General features: G+C 35.4%; 1 protein-coding gene across 1 annotated transcript; it reads left to right on the top strand.

Annotated features, from left to right (window-relative positions):
* The first annotated feature begins 358 nt into the window (after positions 1–358).
* On the top strand, positions 359–19491 carry tex261 (testis expressed 261). Its single transcript, XM_056460996.1, has 6 exons — positions 359–545; positions 3612–3691; positions 4475–4628; positions 4717–4784; positions 11667–11769; positions 18870–19491. The coding sequence occupies exons 1-6, from the start codon at positions 476–478 to the stop codon at positions 18983–18985; spliced, it is 591 nt and encodes a 196-aa protein (XP_056316971.1). The 5' UTR covers positions 359–475; the 3' UTR covers positions 18986–19491.
* The last annotated feature ends 421 nt before the right edge of the window (positions 19492–19912 follow it).

The raw sequence follows: 19912 nt of genomic DNA, 5'->3' as shown, positions 1-19912 counted from the left end.
AGATTTTATTTATTTATTATTATTAATAATAATAATAATAATAATATATATATATATATATATATATATATATATATATATATATATATATATATATATATATATATATATATATATATATACACTCACTCACTTCACCTACAGCCCATGTGTTTGGACCCATGTGAAGCCCATGTGAAACCCACGCCAACACGGGGAGAACATGCAAACTCCACACAGAAATGCCAACTGACGCAGCTGAGCTGGGACTCAAACCAGGCGACAGTGCTAACCACTTCTCTGGCATCTCTCAGGTGCAGTTCTTCCTCCAGCCGGAGCGCCGCTGTTTGCGCGCAGATTCCCGGCTCTCGGTCTACGTCTGAGGAAGCCGCAGAAGAAACTTTGACCACTTCAGTTGTTAGCCTAGCAGCGGAGATTCAAGCCCGCTGTACTGTTTACTAGTCGCTTGTTTTTCCGACTAGTCCTTTTTAAAAAGATGTGGTTTATTTATTTACTCAGCTGGTTGTCGCTGGTGGTACAGATATGTTTCGTTACTCTCGCTATCGGTGAGTTCAGTGTCGTTTCTGTTAGCCGCTAACTCCTTTTGCTGACGCGACCAAAGGAAATCAGAAAGCGCCAACGTCCATCTATTAATAAAATATAGGGTGTTATCGTCATTATTAGCGATTAATAGTTGTGTACTGTAAAAGTAACAATGTTAAATAGCCAAGCAGTATACTCAGCTAATAATAAATCTTACTCATATTTCTTACTTGTGCTCTCTTTGATTAAAACCACATTATTTAATGTGTTTTATACTGTAAAGTTGGTATATTTTTTAATTTTAGCATGCATGACTGTAGTCTAGTGCTCTATTTATTGTTAAATAATCGGAATGACACTAAGTAAACAAAAAAACATGTATTTTTGTAGCTTGTTCAAACTAATTTAAAATGAGCTTAATCAACTCAATTCTTGAGATTTTTTGCGGATAACTTAATATTATTATGTTCAATCAACTCAAATTTGTTACAACAATTAGATTAACCTAATTGATTTTGTATTGGGACAACATTAAGGAATTGTGGAACCCTGTATCTTTATCAGCATAGAATTAAAGGTCGCTTCATAAATAATTATTAATATGGATTAGGCATGGGACGATAACCGTTTTCAAGGTATATCGCAGTTTGGAAAAGTCAAGGTTTAAAAACTGCCAACATTCTCTGCTATACCGTTCCTAAGGTAAATGTACATTTTTTTATTTACATTTTTTAGGACAACAGTATCTCCTGCAGAAAAGATATCCAAAGATGCCATTTTAAATTGTAAAGAAAGTTTTTGAAACTGATGAAGACTGCAGAAGTCAATGATTCATTTGAATTATTTAGCCTGACATGTTTACTCGGGGTGTCTGCGGGGTCAAAAAAGTCTTACATTTCAAAAAACAAAATTTTAGACCTTAAAACGTCTTAAATCTACTGAAGTATTGTGTTGTAGGTCCTAAATAATTCTAAACGGGTCTTAATTTTCCATGTAAAGCTATGGCCAATTGGGCCAACATCTATCCAATCACTAACAATATACTGTATTTTAATAAAAGTTTTAACGTTTATTTATTAACTCTGTTTACTCATTAATATGGTTTAAATATCTTCCTTACAGTAACATTTTAATGTTTTGTACGGTTTTAACTTGGTCATTATAAAAATCTTTAGGGTTTAGCCTTGTGTAAGTCTAAACTTTCATTCATTATGGTCTTATAAAGGTCATAATTGTGACTTGATGAAACCTTTAGAAACCCTGTAAGTGCTAAATAATATTATAAATGTTTCTTAAAGTAAAATATATTGTGTTCAAAGGGGAAAAAAGTAGTTTTTTTTTACCCAGACATTTTAAAAGAACAGATTTTAGAGCAGTGAGCACAATACAGTGAAACCGTGATACTTTTATCCAAGCTTATCATACCGTCAGATTCTTACACTGGCCCATGCCTAATATGGATGACTTAAAAATATCTGATGGACAATTAAGTGTGTTTAATTCTTTTTGCTTCTTGGATCATACTATTTTGAGTCATTGAGATATGTGATATGCTTACTACAGTATATTGGTACTCTGAATATTAGACCTGAAATCAAATGTACGGATGACTTCAAAACAATATCAGCACTGTTTAATTGACTGTGGACAATGTTGTATTTTGATAGTCATCGGCTACTAAGGTGATTTCCCTATTTGGAATTATTGAGGTGAAGTTGGTTTTATATTCACACATTCATTCATTCATTCATTCATTCATTCACTTTAACGGTCCCTATAGTGTTTACCACTCTACTTTTAATATCTGGTCTTAAATCGCATGTACGTATGACTTCAAAACAATATCAGCACTGTTTAATTGACTGTGGACAATGTTGTATTTTGATAGTCATCGGCTGCTAAAGAAATTTCCCTATTTGGAATTATTGAGGTGAAGTTGGTTTTATATTCACACATTCATTCATTCATTTTAATTGTCCCTATAGTGTTTACCACTCTACTTTTAATATCTGGTCTGGAATCGCATGTATGAATGACTTTGAAACAACATTAGCACTATTTAATTGACCGAACAATGTTGTATTTTGATAGTCATCGGCTGCTAATATGATTCAGAATTTATAAACAGTATTTTTGTGATATTATTAAGGAGAAAGTCTGAATGTGTTAATATAAAACTAACTTTACCTGAATCTTAGTGTCATATAAACAGGACAAATCTCTGTCCACGTTGGCAGACATGCTAATGTTTATGACTGTATACACGAGCCTGTGTTTATAGACCTGTATTTACATTTACTTGAGCGTTGAGTGAATCATGGATTTTAGGAGATACTTCTGATGTGATAATATTGGACTGAGCCGATAAACGATATTATATTGAATCGTGGTAAAATGTATGTCAATAACAATTATAATCTCTGGACTTTTTTTTACTCCATATTAATCTAAGAGCCAGTTACACAGCAGAAATGTGCAACAATGGGAATCTAATGTGTGTTGATATTAGAGATGTACTGAGGTAAAATTGGTTTTATATTCGCACAATCAGACATTCTTCCTGATAATATAATTTCAGAAAAGTATATATATTTGCAAATTACAAAGAGGGAAATCATATTAGCAGCCAATGACTATCAAAGAACAATATTGTTGATCATTTAAATAGTGCTCATATTGTTTGGTAGTCATACTTGCATGTGATTTCAGACCTAACTTTCAAATTAGCGTTGTAAACAATATAGGGACTGTTGAAATGATCATATGTCTCAATATAAAACTAACTTTACCTCAATTAGCGATGTACCGAATTTTCCGGCACTGAAAATTTATCAGCTGAAAATGCTATGCCATTCAATGGATCCTCAAATTTTTGTTGCTTCAGTCATTGTTGGGATACTCTTTTAATATCTAGAAGCACTAACAACTGATATCGAAATATATATCAATATCGTTTCGTATTGAAAACAATTATCGAGATTGCATTTTTACCATATCGCCCAGGATCTATAGTTATATATGCGATGAAAGATATTACGAATTGAAATGCTCAATGTTTTGATCAGTCTGCTCTATTTTTTTCTTTACAGCTGCAGGCCTGTATTACCTGGCGGAGTTAATAGAGGAGTACACAGTTGCCACCAGTCGTATTATAAAATATATGATTATGGTGAGTATTATGGGGATATCAGTGTTAGCTGATACAAGCTTTATGATCACATGATTATTAGCCTTATAAGGAAGTAAATTATCACCATATAAAAGATATGGACTTCAGAATTGCTATTCGACCCTCTAATTCAAGTTATGAGATTACATAATATTAAGTGTTACAATGCATTCCTAACATGTGACATGACAATAGGCATGGGATGATAACTGTTTTCAAGGTATACCGTGGTTTGGAAAAGTGAAGGTTTTAAAACCATCTAAATTTTCTGCTATACCCTTCCTAAGGCATGTGTAAGATTTTTTTTATTCACATTTTATTTATTTATTTATTTTTCTACGTTTTTAGGACAACAGTATCTCCAGCAGAAAATAAGTTATTAGTTAATTTAGTCTGACATGCTTACTGTTGCAAAATATTTCAAATGTTTCTCAAAATAAAATCTATTGTGTTCAAAAGGGAAAAAAGTTAGTTTTTTACCCAGAGGTTTAAAAGAAAATATTTTAGAGCAGTAATCACAATACCGAGAAACCGTGATCTAAATAGTCTTATAATGATCTTATAGTGAATAATCTTCTTCCCCACCTTTGCAATGTGCATATGCTCGAATGAGCGAATCACTCGCTAAGAGAACTCCTTGTTCTCGAGTCACATAAAAGATTCCTTCAAAATTAACGAATCATTTAAGAACGACCCCTCAATATTGCATCCTTCATTGCATTTGCATATACTTGATGTCTTGTATAAGTTGCTGATTTAACTTATTTTCCTCTCGGTTCTCAGTTCTCCACAGCGGTTCTGGTGGGCCTCTATCTGTTTGAGGGTTTCCCCACACTCATGGTCGGAGTGGGACTCTTCACAAACCTGGTTTACTTTGGTCTGCTGCAGACGTTTCCATATATCATGCTGACCTCGCCAAACTTTATTCTGTCATGTGGTGCGTTGTGTGTGTGTGTGTGTGTGTGTGTATATATATAGACAGTATACAGTTCTCTTCTAATCTTTGTTCTCAATCTGTTTTCCAGTACTGGTTGTGTTAAACCATTATATGGCCTTCCAGTATTTTGCAGAGGAGTACTATCCTTTCTCTGAGGTAAGATGTTTAATTAGAATGTGTTGGTTTTCATTCCATGATCTGTCTCGCTATGAAAGAGCCATAGAAAATGACACAAACAAACAAACTCTTACTTTACAAACTCTTGTTCTTTTATTTGTCACAACAACCTCAAATTCAGGAGTTTAGATTTATAGTTTGTTTACATGACAATGATGTACTAAAATAGAAAACAGTGTTGGTTCACATTTAAACATGGATCCACAGTCAAAAAACAACAATGCAAATACTGTGTTTTGCATGCCAGGCATTTATTTTGGCTCCATGTACACTCCTGTCGTCAAATATTGCTGTCAACAAGCCATCAAATATGGCTCGTTTCCACTGACTGGTACAGTACAGTACGGTACGGGTCAACTTTATCAGGCTTGCGTTTCCACTGCTAAAAGGGTACTGATGGTACTCTTTTGGTGGGCGTGGTGTACGACAGAAAGTTTCAGTCAACGTCATTTTCACTCATGAAAACGTCTACAGTAAAGCTGTACGGGTCGTTCACATATCATATGAGAAGCTCTTTTCACAAAACAGATGCTTCATACACATAAATACTTGTGTATAAATGTTTATTACTAACCTTTCTATGAACATGAGTTGATTATAACTGCAGATCAATGACAGTGCGAAACAGCCTACTGTAACGTCTGTAATTATATTAAATAACTAAATAAATAAATGCAACATATATAAACACAAACAGCCCCATACAGTCTCAGATATGTTACCACTTACAGAAAAACTACACACAGCAGGCATTTATTCCTTATTTGGGTTCAAAACAACATGAAATCTAGCCCACAGTCAGTGCAAACCTCTCATGATTAAATGTGTCTGTAATCTTCAGCAGCACATGTAGCCTCTGTTAGACAGTAATTCCATCATTCCCAGTTCATAACAGTCCAAAAGGTGAAGATAATAGTTAAACATGGCAGTTTGTTCACCTTTGCTGAATAAATAATGTGCTCCTTTTTTCCGGCTTCTCCTTTGTTTTTTTCACTCTCGCGTTTGTCAGTTTCTGACAGGATCGGGTTTCAAAAGCAAGTGAATAATCAATCACACATTATTATCATCAGATCAAGAAGTTTGTTATTTCAGATATAGACACGCGATTAGCACAAGCAAGAAAGCTAAACCACTCGAGCTTCAGACTGGCTCGTAAAAAACTACGGGGCACAGGGTAAATCTGCTCTTCTTCTTGGCTTTGTGGCTGTTCATCAAGACAACGACAAGGTTTGTTTGAGCTCGGGTCGATCATTGCTTGTTATTATATGTATTTATAAGTCCGCTGTAATCTCTCGGCTGTTTATTTAAAACATGGCGGTTCCTTTGTCTTCATTCTGGCTTGTTGCGTGAGCGAATGATGTATCTCTGTAAACCAATAGCGTTCAGCTGCACGTCTAGCTCCGCCTTTTGGTACCCTTTCTTGTGTTTTGGTACCCTTTCTTGTGTTTTGGTACCCTTTCTTGTGTTTTGGTACCCTTTCTTGTGTTTTGGTACCCTTTCGAATGGGTGCTGAAAAAGTGGTACGGTTCGGTACTGTACCACTCAGTGGAGACGGGTTATGATGGCCGAAATCCATAAAAGCAGGGTGGCACAGTGGCTCAGTGGTTAGCACCGTCGCATCACAGCAAGCAGGTCACTGGTTCGAGTCCCAGCTGGGCCACTTGGCATTTCTGTGTGGAGTTTGCGTGTTCTCCCTGTATTGGCGTGGGTTTCCTCCGGGTGCTCCGGTTTCCCTCACCGTCTAAACACATGCGCTATAGGGAAACTCTGCATATGACTTTGATTTGATGATTTTACACTGGTACTACCAGAACTACTAGAATTACTTTAGCGATCATCCTGAGCATTCTCATATCCAGTAAGATGTCATTTCATGTTTACATTTACAGCTTTTGTTGAGCTGTTGCAATTAAGCTTTAAATGTCTGTCATCATAATTAGTGAAGTCGTCACCCTAAAAATACAGTCTTTTTGGTAATACAGCCTATAATTGTGCAGTTCTGTGAGTGTGGGCGCCTCACTTTCATTTTCACTTTCTCAAGCAGAGGAGGTGGAGTTTTTTTTCGCAGCACTAAATATGCTGTTTTGAAAGATGTATCTGAAGTAAAGTTATGTTTTTGCTATCAGAAAGTTATGTCTTTTGGGTGTTTTTGAGTGGTACGGTATGGTTCGGTATAATTGTATGGTCGTTTCCACTGTCAAAAGGTACCTAAAAGCAAACCATACCGTACCCCTTTTTGAGTAACCCTTTGCAAAGGGTACCCAGCACGGCAAAAGGGCACCAAAAGGCGGAGCTAGATAAACAGCTGAACGCTATTGGTTTACAGATATACGTCACTAGCATGTGCACAACCATGAGAATGAAAACAAAGGAAGCTCCATTTTTAAATACACAGCCGAGACATTACACCGTAAATATATATACATATAATAACGAGCCACGGTTGACCTGAGCTCAGACAAACCTTGTCGTCATCTTCATGAACAGCCATGAAGCCCAGAAGTAAAGAAGAATTTTAACTTACCCTGTGCACCATAGTTGTTTACAAGGCCGTCTAAAGCGTGAGTGGTTATATCTGAAATAACGAACTAAATGTATAATGTATAAGGGTATTTGACACAACATATAATAGTTGAGTGTGTGTGAAATGGAGGGAGAAAGAAACGACTGAAAACCAAATATCACTGCAATTATTTATTGCCCATACTTCCAGTGAAACCAGTCAAAATATATTGTACAGTGAAAGAAAAATATTTACAATAAATAAATGATGAATTACCTGGGAGAGAGGAAGTAGTTTGATGTGCTTAAATCAAAGAAATAAATATAACAAAACTCAGTAACTGTATTCAACAAATTAAACTAAATATGAAAAGAAAAGCATGAAAAGAAACGTCTTCAACGTATCAAACGTCTTAACTAAACTACTTTAACTAAAAACAAAACATACACAGAGCAGCACATTCTCCTGAAACTAATGAACTAATACAACGAAGAATCTCGGAGTTGTATATGTATATCGCACGACTTACTCTCTCCTACACCCTCTCCGAGGTGTCACTCAAACACATCAGTTAACTGGACAAGTTCACAAGCAAACACATTGCACTTTCAGATCTTAATTTTAGACAAGAGCATTAAACACAAGCAAAACACATTCTCTCAGACTGGCCCTCGCAAGAGAGACGGTCCTCACAGAGACCCACAGAAAGAGTAAGAGCGAGAGATGGAAAGAGATGGAGAGAGAGAGATAGAATCAGTTTTATTGCCAAACACACAAGGAATTTGTTTTGGCTACAGAAGCTTCCAGTGTACATAAAGTGACAAGTGACAACACAAAATAAATAAATATGGAAAAAGAAAGACGATAAACATTAAACAGATGCGGTTAGTCAAAAGAATCTGGATGTTGAGTTGTGTGTACAGATTGTTATAAATATACAGGTTATAAGGTGCTGTGTACAAATGCGAATGGAGAAGGTATTGCATTGTATATTGATATAAGGTGCTGTGTACAAGTGCGTATGAGAAAGTATTGCACATATTTATTGCACAGTAGGGAATATTTAACTGTTCATAAGGTAGATCGCCTGAGGGAAGAAGCTTTTCCTGTGTCTGGCTGTTTTTGTGCTTGGTGCTCTGAAGCGCCGACCAGACGGTAACAGTTTGAACAGGTAGTGTGCTGGGTGTGAGGGGTCCAGAGTGTTTTTGCGAGCCCTTTTACTCACTCTGGAAGAGTACAGTTCTTGAAGTGTAGGAAGGGTTGTGCCAGTGATTCATTCAGCAGTCCGGACTATTCGCTGTAGTCTACGGAGGTCGGTTTTGGCAGCTGAGCTGAACCAGACGGTGATTGAAGTGCAGAGGATGGATTGGATGACAGCTGAGTAGAACTGTGCGAGCAGCTCCTGTGGCAGGTTGAACTTCCTCAGCTGAAGAAGGAAGTACAGTCTCTGCTGGGCTTTCTTCACAATAGAGTCTGTGTGAATGTCCCACCTCAGATCCTGAGAGATGTAGATGGTGGTGGATGGATGGTTGATGGATGGTGAGATGGTGGATGGATGGATGGTGGGAGATGGTGGATGGAACAGAGAAATAGAGATCGCCATTGCAGTTTGGGCTCGGGTTTTAAACGCTATGCTGCTACACCGACCAGTGATTGAGGACGCAAACCCAGCATCAGCGGCCAACGTCATCAGCACGAAATGCGGATCCTCCAATGCCATTCGTACCTGTAACACACGCATGAAACGACACACCCACATACAAACAAACGCACACACAGATACCCGAAATATGTTCTGCAAGCGAACGTAACACTTGAGCTCATATTAATAACGTGTGCGTGATTATTGAAGTGCTTCTGACATCCGATCCTTTCAGAAAAGGACAAATGCGAGAGGGAAGCGTGACAAAACAGAGGAGCAGGTGATTTTTTTCAGCAATCTAAAAGATGAACAAACTCATCTTTAACTATTATCATCACCTTTTAGACTATTTGCAACTCAGAATGACTTATTTACTCTCTAACAGAGGTTACATGTGCTGGAGAAGATTAAAGACACACATGTGAGGTCTGTGTGTTGTTTTTGAACCCAAATAAGGACTAAATGTATGCTGTGTGTAATTTTACTGTAATTGGTAACACAATGGGCACTGTAAGGGTCTGTATGTGTTCATATATGTTGCATTTATTTATGTTTTTTATATAATTACAGACGTTACTGTAGGCTGTTTCGCACTGTCATTGATCTGTAGCTATAATCAACTCATGTTCATTGAAAAGTTAGTAATAAACATTTCTACACAAGTATTTATGTGTATAAAGCATCTGTTTTGTGAGAAGAGCTTCTCATATGATATGGACCCGTACGGCTTTACTGTAGACATTTCCTCGAGCGAGAATGACGTCGACTGTAACTTTCTGTCGTACACCACGTCCACCATTGGTACCCTTTTGGCAGTGGAAATGCAGGCCTGATAAAGGTGACCCGTACCAAACCACTCAGTGGAAACGGGCCATTTGTTAGCAGAAAGTTGCTAGGCAACAGAGGCACGCATATTCAAAGTAACGGGGGACACTGAAATGTATGCGGTCATTAGTATTTAAAGGTAGAAACACTCATAGTTCTTTTGTGTTTTGGAATAAAAAAAAATAACTATGTTAGGAAGAAACAAACAAAGTACAACCCCAAATCAGAAAAAGTTGTGACCGTATGGGAAGCACAAATATAAAAAAAACTAAGTAGTGACTTCTAAATTTACTTTGACTTGTATTACATTGCAGACAGTACAACAAACATTATTTAAGGTGTTCCTCATCATTTTTTAAAAAATATTTCTATTTTGGTTCTTGCAACACATTGAAAAAAACAGTTGGAGCAGTAAAGCATTTACCACTTATTGTAATGTTGCCGTTCCTTTTCACAACACTTAAAAGACGTTTAGGGACTGAAGACACCAAGTGCTGAAGTGTTTCAGGTGTCATTTTCTCATATTCTACCTGCAAGCAAGTCTTAAGGTGGGCAACAGTACGGGATCTTCGTTGTTGCATTTTGCGCTTCAAAATGCGCCACACATTCTCTAGTGGAGACAGGTTGGGACTGCGAACAGGCCAGTCAAGTACCTGTAGCCAAGGCTGGAGTGGGACTCCTTTTCAGCCCTGGAGTTTAAAGCCTTAGACCGGCCCACCTCAGTTCACGACTGGCTATATTAAAATAAGGTCATTTCCAGTTCAGTTTCTAATGACACTATCACGTCTTTTTCAAGAAAACAGCTGCTTTAGAACTTTAAATATTCAACAACCCTAACAGTATTATATGTCTTAACAATAAAAAGGCAAAATAATAATAATAATAATTACTTAAGTGAGGTTCGAACTCGGGTTGGGAGCATCGTAATGCAACATGCTGACCACTGCACCACAATGGCGCTGTTGCGCTGGTGTATCTGGAATAAAAAATAATACTTTCTATTGATGGCGTAATCTTTTTCTCCCCTTTTTAGATTTCTGATCAAGTTATGTCAGATTTATTAATGCAGTGAATCTGATTTTCATTGAGCAGGTGTAATATTCATTAATATTAATTATTCAAACTCTTATATTCACTAAGGTGCCGCTGTTTGGGGTCGAATGATAGTTACGTCATCATTAACCTGTAGGCTGCATTTTGTTCATGGGGCTGCGAGAAAATGAATAAAAAGAGTGGAGCTGCGGCAAAATAATGAATAAAAAGAGAGAGGCTGTGGTTAAATAAATAAACAAATGAAATTAGCCTATCCGGGCCTGCCTGTAGCCTCTTCCTCCGCAGCCAGGACTTTGTAATGTGTGCAGAATGTGGTTTTGTATTGTCTTGTTGAAATATGCACCGGAAACGTTAAATATTTTGTGTTGACATTGTCTGCAATGAAGTACAAGTCAAAGTAAATTTAGAAATCAGTGCTTTCTTTTTTTAATTTGCATTTTCCCTACTGTCCCAATGTTTTCTGATTTGGAGTTGTACTTAAAGTCAGGGTATTATAGATATGTGGGCTTTATTTCAACAAAGTTATTCAATTACAACAATTAAAATGACTGCCTCAGTAGTTTGTGTTAATGATCAAGAAGTTTTCTACTATACGTCATTTTTTTGTGGAAACCTTGATACTTTTACTTGATTCATTATTGAATAAATGAAAACAGCATTCATTTTAAAATGGAAACTTTGTAATACAGAAAATAAATAACAAACAAAAAAATGGAAACTTTAACATTACAATGCATGTGCGCATCCAGAGTTAGTTGGTGTGTTTGTGTTAGTGTGAGCATTGATTTGCAGATGTCCTTCAGTTTTCTGTGTGTGTGTGTGTGTGTGTGTGTTTCAGGTTCTGGCCTACTTCACCGTATGTCTGTGGGTGATTCCCTTCTCCTTCTTTGTTTCTCTTTCTGCTGGAGAAAATGTGCTTCCATCTACAATGCAGCAGGGAGGTAAGAGACTTTACATATTATTACATATATTTGATCGTGTGTGTGTATGCGCGCTATAAACTGTATGATCATATGTGTGCTATAAACAGTATAATATAATCATGTTTGTGCTGTAAACTGTCAATATGAACTTATTCTGTAATAGACCAGTGCAAATAATAAGTAGCAAAATTTGTCTTTACAAGTAGGGCTGTGCAATTAATCGAAATCGAATCGCAATTGGAAATGGTATGATTAGCTAATTTCCCAGAGCAAATGTGTGACTGCCATCATCTGTGTGTGACTGTCTTAAGCTGGATTTATACTATCGCCAGGCACCGCATCACGCACCTCTGCTGACGGTGACGCGCACCTTGCGAAACAGATGAGGCTTTTATACTCACCGTTTTCACCATTGTGATATTCTTGAAAACGACAGGGGGCGGTCAAAAGAAGCTGACCATAAAGTCAGACAGATAAACAGAAGTAGAAAGTTTCCAGAACTATGTCATATCAATAATATCATTCAAGATTTTAAAACTAATTATTTTAATGATTATGAGGATTTTTATAACCATTCAAGAATTTTTTTTTAATCAAACTTTGATGCATCACTTGCTTTGTTCATATCTCGGACAGTTTTACCTATTAAAGTTTTTTAAAATATGAATGACAACAGAATACGAGTTGCTCTACCAATATAAATAAATAAATATATATATATATATATATATATATATATATATATATATATATATATATATATATATATATATATATATATATGTATATGTATATGTATATGTATGTATGTATATGTATGTATGTATATATATGTGTGTGTGTGTATGTATATATATATATATATATATACATACATATATATATATATATATATACATACACACACACACATATATACACACACATATATATATATATATATACACATTTTTTGTAATTTACATGTGCCTTTCATTTTGAAAGCTGTTTGTGAATCTTATCAAAAATCAAACTCTAAGTATTATTTTTCTCCTTTTATAATTTTCTTGCCTTCACAAATATTCAGACGTAAATAGCTGTTTTTTATTTAATATAAACAAAGTGCACAACATATAAATAATTTATAAACATTATTTTTACTCAGTCTAATTAAAATACATGAATAATACAATATACACAAACTATTATGCTTTGTAATTTATATACCTTCAAAAATAAGTCAGTAGTGAATTTACTTTAAAAAGCTGTATTTCAATTTACCCTCTTAAAGTCAAGTGCTATTTTGGGGTTTCCGTCTGGATTTTGCCTACCCAAATTAAAAAGCTTCCCAAATCCACATGCAAATGCAAAATGTTTGGTGTCATTTAAAAAAAACAAAACTTTGAGTTTTCATAAAACACTGTTGAAAGTGATTAAAATAATTGTAGATGTTGTCTGTGTTAAAATAAAATCCTCCAAAATAGAGGCACTTTTTTTTTTTTTGTAAATTCAAATTTGAAAGTGTACTTTTTATGTGGTCTGGGTTGCTATAATTAATTTAGGTGGTTCCTGCACGTCAGTAATCATAGGGGAAAAGAAAAATGTCTCTATCATAATCTATGCTAAAGTTATTCTATTCCAACTGATAAGAGAACAGAAGCACTCATGGGGGTATTGGGCCAGTACGGACTTTTAAAATATTATGAATGCGGAAGTAAATGACGTAACAGACTAGTACCGGTCCCAGAGTTAATAAAAAAACATAAAATATCCTTCATTTCTTAAAATGTATTTTCCTTCATGATTTACATGCCTTTACAGATATTTAAATGTGCCTTTACTTTCAAATCAATTTTCACTAAATAAGAAATACATAATGAAAACTAACTCTGCCTTTGTAATTTACATGCCTTAAAAATGACATGCTTTTTTCTTTGAAAGCTGTTTTTCAACACATAAAATCTAAATATTTAATTAAAGAAATATTTTCCCTTTATAATTTAAATGCCTCCGCAAACATTCAGAAGCGCATTTGACTTAAAAAGCTGTTTTTCAGTCTATTAAAAAACAAACTTCCCTTTATAATTTACACGCCTTCACAAATAGTCAGAAATACTGTTTACATTTTTATCTAATTCAAAAAATATAAATATTTTATGAAAAATGTTTCCCTCTTATAATTGACATGCCTAAGTGTTTATTGAAATGTGCCTTTTACTTTGAAAGCTCTTTTTCACTAAATAAATCAATACATGCAGTGCTCAGCATCAATGAGTACAGCCCATTTTGAAAATGAATATTTTTCTCTATTTCTCAGAGAATATAGGCACTGTATTTTGGTGCATTTGAACAAAACTGATTTATTAAACAGATTTTATTTATTAAAATAATATTTTAGTCACCAAACATATTTAGAAATAGAAAGATAATACATTTAAATGTATGCTAAATGTATGACAAACTACAAAATTTCAAAAATATTTAATATGTTTTTTGTTTCTCTTGAATTTTTTATTTGATATTTTTCCCTAACATATAAATTTGGGCGTACTAATTATGGACAATTATCATAAGCTATTTTGTTAGATTAGCTCCAGATTTGGCTTCAGCAGTGGTGTAGTCCTTAAAAAAAGGTGGTGTACTATTACCCACCCAATCCAAATTTTAAAAGTATAGAAAGAAACGATGAATGTCAATGTTTCTTTGATTCATTAGCTATATATATATATACTAAAGATCAGTTACCTGTAACTATTGACTTTCAAAAAAGTCAATGCTTTCCAGCATTCTTCGAAATATCATCTTTTGTGTTCAACAGAATAAAAAAGACAAACCAGTTTGGAACAAGTAAAGACTGAGTAAATGATGAAAATTTTCATTTTTTGGAGTGAACTATTCATTTAAAAGGGACAAATATTTAAACAAATTTATTCATTTTAATCCCAATTAAATGATTTATGCTTAGGTAATAGTGACCCCATCAGACCCGGAGATTGTATTTAAATGTATATGAGCCTATATATATATATACAGTATATATATACAGTATATATATACAGTATATATATATATATATATATATATATATATAAATATATATATATATATATATATATATATATATATATATATATATATATATATATATATATATATATATATATATATATATATATACTGTATATATATATATATATATATATATATATATATATATATATATATATATATATATACATATACAGTATATATATATATATATATATATATATATATATATATATACAGTATATATACAGTATATATATGAATGGAAATATAGGAGGGCTAAAGCAATGCCCATGCTGTTTTATAATTTTACTTGAATGTTTCAATGAGACATCATTCAGCTGATTTGTTGTGATCTTCGAAAAACTCACGAAATGTTCTCACAGTTGCTGCAGTCGTCAGGGGGCGGGGAATGGCGCAAGTTAAACAAAAATGCACCAACTGCAACAAATTAAGATGCGAGTTATAAAGCATTACAAACAAACAATACACATAAATTAGGGACGTTTAATCACCAAAACAAGTGAGTATACCAAGGGTATGATCCTCAGAAGTCGTAATACCCAAACAGCTTGTGGAAAAAAGTAGGCATACTGAGTATACGCGAGTATAGCAAGGACTACACCACTGGTCTTTAGTACTAATTAATCTGCCACAGCCATATCACTCTGCAGCCCAAGACCGGTCACTCATTAAAGCTAAATGCTGGTTTCTACTTCTGCGTCGAGTGATCGTTGTGACCCACGGTGCCTGCTATGCATGTAGCCTTTCATTTATACTTCTGCACGCTGTTAGTGTTGCTCTACAATAACACTTCTGAAACGCTAGCTGGCAGTGAGGTTTTTATGTTCCTCTCTGTCGAGTTTCTTTGCGGGTTTTTTGTTTTTTCTGAACGCTTCCTTAATGTACAAGTGGCTCAGACTCGCTCATTTTGAGGCGGGAATCTGGACGTGCAACAACTTTAATCATAAGGTAAACACTAAACAAAAGTTTCCATCTGGAGCTCCTTCACGGGACTCCACACTTGTAAACAATCGCTCCATCGGGCTCGCAGCTCTCAGCACCGCCCACACTCGTCACAGCTACCAAGCAGACCAATCACAGAGCTTGTGCTTTGCGTTGTTGCGACGTGTAGTTACATTTTTTGAGAGATGCGTGTCAGTGATGGTGTCAGCCACAGCGAGGGCTATGCGACTGTGTGAAGACTGTGCCGGACCATGCGTGTGTGCTTGACGCAGAATTATAAATCAGCCTTGAGCAGGGCTGAGCCTGGTCAATACCCGCATGGAAGACCACACGGGAAAACTAGGCTGCTGTTGGAAGTGTTGTTAGTGATGCCAGCTGGAGGCGCTCAACCTGTAGTCTGTTTGAGCCCTATAAAAATAAAAAATTCATGAAATAATAATAAATAAATGTACTTCAATGTAATACTGAAGTGTCTTTCACGGACATATTTTTCAAACTGGATTTTCCTTTTGGAATTTATTAAAACAGAACAAACTCAACGTGCACTCTTCTATAAAGATCTTCCTTTTATGTTTGCTAAATTAATAAAACATGTTTTAAACACTCTAGAAGGATGCAAAGTAGGAATCGCTGGTCCCTGTATTAAAGATAGTTTAATTCTTCATTATTGAAGCTGCTAGTTGACAAAAACAGCGCTGTTTTAAAATGTCCAAATCATTCAGAGAGTTATTTAGTAGAAGAAATCAGGCTTTACTTTTCTGTTTTATTGATTGTGTTTAATAAGCAATATAATCATTGTGGGGATTGTTTGCAATGGCAAAACTCCACTATTTAGAGCAAGGTAGGGCCCCAAAATTACTCGCTTAGGGCCCCCAAATGTACAGAGCCGGCCCTGCTAGGACTGCTGTGTATTTGAGCGCCGGTGTCCTTTTTGGTGATGAGTATTGCTGTAGAATGCTTTGCTGAACAAGTTGCTGGTCGAGTTAAAAGCAGTCGAAAGTTCTTCAGACTGCATTTTACAGAAATATTTTAGTTTAATGCTTGATGAAATCAAAGTAATGTCTGTATTTCCGCTTGAAGAAGCAACCGCTCTCGACAGCAGCTATCTCAGCTTGCGTTCTCCAGCAAATTTAAAAGCGCATGCTTATTAACTGACGCTGCAGCGGAAAACGGGATTTAAAAGAAGCTTTTCTTCTTCTTGAAACTATATTTTTAACACAAGCAACACGATTAAACTGACTTTAGTAATTGTAATCAAATTAGACAAATTAAAAATGTAATGTCGGCACTAGTGGTGTGGTGGTTAATGCGTCGGCATATGCACTCTGGTGCTCGCGGCGACCCGAGTTCGATTCCTGCCTCGCGGTCCTGTGCCGATCCTTCCCCTTTCTCTGCTCCCCATGCTTTCCTGTCAATGCTATATACTGTCCTATACAATAAAAGTGAAAACCCCTAAAAAATAATTATAAAAAAAAAAAGTAATTCGTTATATTACTGCGTTCCCCAAAAATGTAACTGGAATACTGTAACGCATTACTGACGAACATGTTACACCCAACTCTGATGGCCATACTCAATAAATGCGCTATATATAAATACACATTACATAATCTAATGTATATGTATAAATATAATATTGTAAAGCATCCTATAGAAAATATGAATCTAAATGAGAGATCTGGTAGGGGTGTACTCGTATATGTTAAGCACTGTAAATAAACAAATAAATGCATACAGTTGAAGTCAGAATTATTAGCCCCCTTGTTTATTTTTTTCCCTCAATTTCTGTTTAACGGAGAGCAGATTTTGTCAACACATTTCTAATCATAACAGTTTTAATAACTCATCTCTAATAACTGATTTATTTTATCTTTGTCATGATGACAGTAAATAATATTTGACTAGATATTTTTCAAGACACTTCTATACAGCTTAAAGTGACATTTAAAGGCTTAACTAGGGTAATTAGGTTAACTAGGCAGGTTAGGGTAATTAGGCAAGTTATTGTATAACAATGGTTTGTTCTGTAGACTGCCGAAAACAAATATATTTTAAAGGAGCTAAAATTTTTGACCTTAAAATGGTTTTTAAAAATTAAAAACTGCTTTTATTCTAGCCGAAATAAAAAAAATCAGAATTTCTCCAGTAGGCATGTGCCGGTATCACATTTTCATGCTGCGATTAATTGATTGAGCTTTTATCACGGTATACGGTATTATCACGATATTGTAATTTTACTAGAGAAACAGGTAAAAAAACACAAAAAACTTCAGTTTCGTCTACTTAGTAACTTTAATAACTTTTTAATTAACTAAAAGTACTTCAAACATTTAAATACAAATAAATATAAATAAAACAATACACAATATAAAAGTAAACTTGAGCAATTATATCAAAGTGAATGTGCAAAGGGAAACCGTCTTCGATCAGCAATCCCTCTGCATTTTTTTGGAACCCAAAATATTTCCAAACCTCTGACTTTACCCTTTTTGAAGGGGGATAAATTGTCGGCAGCGTTCCTCCTTCCGCCATGCTTCTTCTTCGTGTGAGGATTATAGTGCGGTGGCAGCGGCGGCGTGCGCACAGTGCTTCTACATGCGGGGATTGTTTACATCAGAGTGCGCATCAGTTCTGCGCAGCATATACGCAGTGTTTCTTCAAGCGGTTGATGGAAAATAAGCTAAGGCGCGTTCTAAGAATATAAATTCGGATCTATTATTTTTCACGGTATTTTGAAGTGCCCGCGATAACAATATCGTGCATATTCATTACCGTGATTTATCGCATTACCGAATACCGGCACAAGCCTATTCTCCAGAAGAAAAAATATTATCAGACATACTGTGAACATTTCCTTGCTCTGTTAAACATAATTTGGGAAATATTTAAAAAAATAAACAAAAAATTCAAAGGGGGGCTAATAATTCTGACTTCAGCTGTACATTTGCTTTGTAATTTACATGCCTTAGTATGAAAAAGCACTGCAGTGTTTGGTATATTCAAGCTGCCTTGTACTTTGAAATCTCTTTTTTTATCTGTATGCAATAAAATAACACTGAGATTATGCTGTATTCCCTCATTAACACCTGTGTGTGTGTGTTTTCCCCCCTCTGTGTTTATGTCAGATGACGTGGTGTCGAATTACTTCACTAAAGGCAAGCGGGGCAAGCGTTCGGGAATCCTGCTGGTTTTCTCCTTCCTCAAGGAGGCGGTTGTGCCGAGCCGACAGAAAATGTACTGAAGGAAAAAAAGCTGAGTGTGTAGCAGGACACAAACACACACACACAAACACACACACTCTAATAAACTGTCTGAGGCGTCTGAAAGACAACACAAGTCTTCAGTTTTTAAAGACGCGCGCGCATGTGTGTGTGAATGAGAAACTTTGTGTTGTTGGGATTGTTGAGTGTGTGTGTGTTTTTTCTTTAAAGGAATGTTTTACCCTAATGTTTGTGATTCTGTTTCGTACACTACAGCTGTTTGTTTTGAGCTCTGGGGGATGTTTTATCTGGGGGTTAAAAACAAAATGTTTACGTCCGTTTGTAAATCCATTTTATATATCGCTCCTGGTTGTGATTGATGAGGCAATAAAACAGAAACGTTGTAGGCTAGTTTTCGGGTAAAATGTTGCTTTAAATAACGCAATGGTGAGAGCCGTTGTGTCGGACGTGCTTTATTTCGTTTGTTTGTGTGTACTGTACGAAAGATATAATAAAATTCAGTTGTATGAGTTTTGAAAAGGTTAAATGTTTTGTCGTGTACGGAAATGTCAGATCAGATGTCAATGGGTGAATCTCTGAATCCAAACGTCAAGTTGCATTTTACCCCAAAAATCATTGAAAGTAATGTCGCCGATACAAATACAAGAGTGTTTTAGGAAATAATTCATTCATGACATGATAAATAATGCCAATATTTGCATTTTAGTGCTAATATTTAGTTTCATGCCTTCATAAATAAATGCCAGTTTAATATTGTACATGGATGTTCAGTTTCAAATATGTCTATCTACACCAGGGGTGTCCAAACTCTGTCCTGGAGGGCCGGTGTCCTGCAGATTTTAATTCCAACCCCAATTAAACACACCTGAACCAGGTAATCAAGGTAATACATCTTACTATGTATACTAGAAACTTTTAGGGCGAACTCACACTATGTACAGTTGCCT

Source organism: Danio aesculapii, chromosome 7 (assembly GCF_903798145.1).
Source record: "Danio aesculapii chromosome 7, fDanAes4.1, whole genome shotgun sequence".
Classification (NCBI taxonomy): Eukaryota; Metazoa; Chordata; class Actinopteri; order Cypriniformes; family Danionidae; genus Danio; species Danio aesculapii.
Note: the sequence above shows the minus strand (reverse complement) of the source record. Positions and strands in the feature narration are given on the sequence as shown.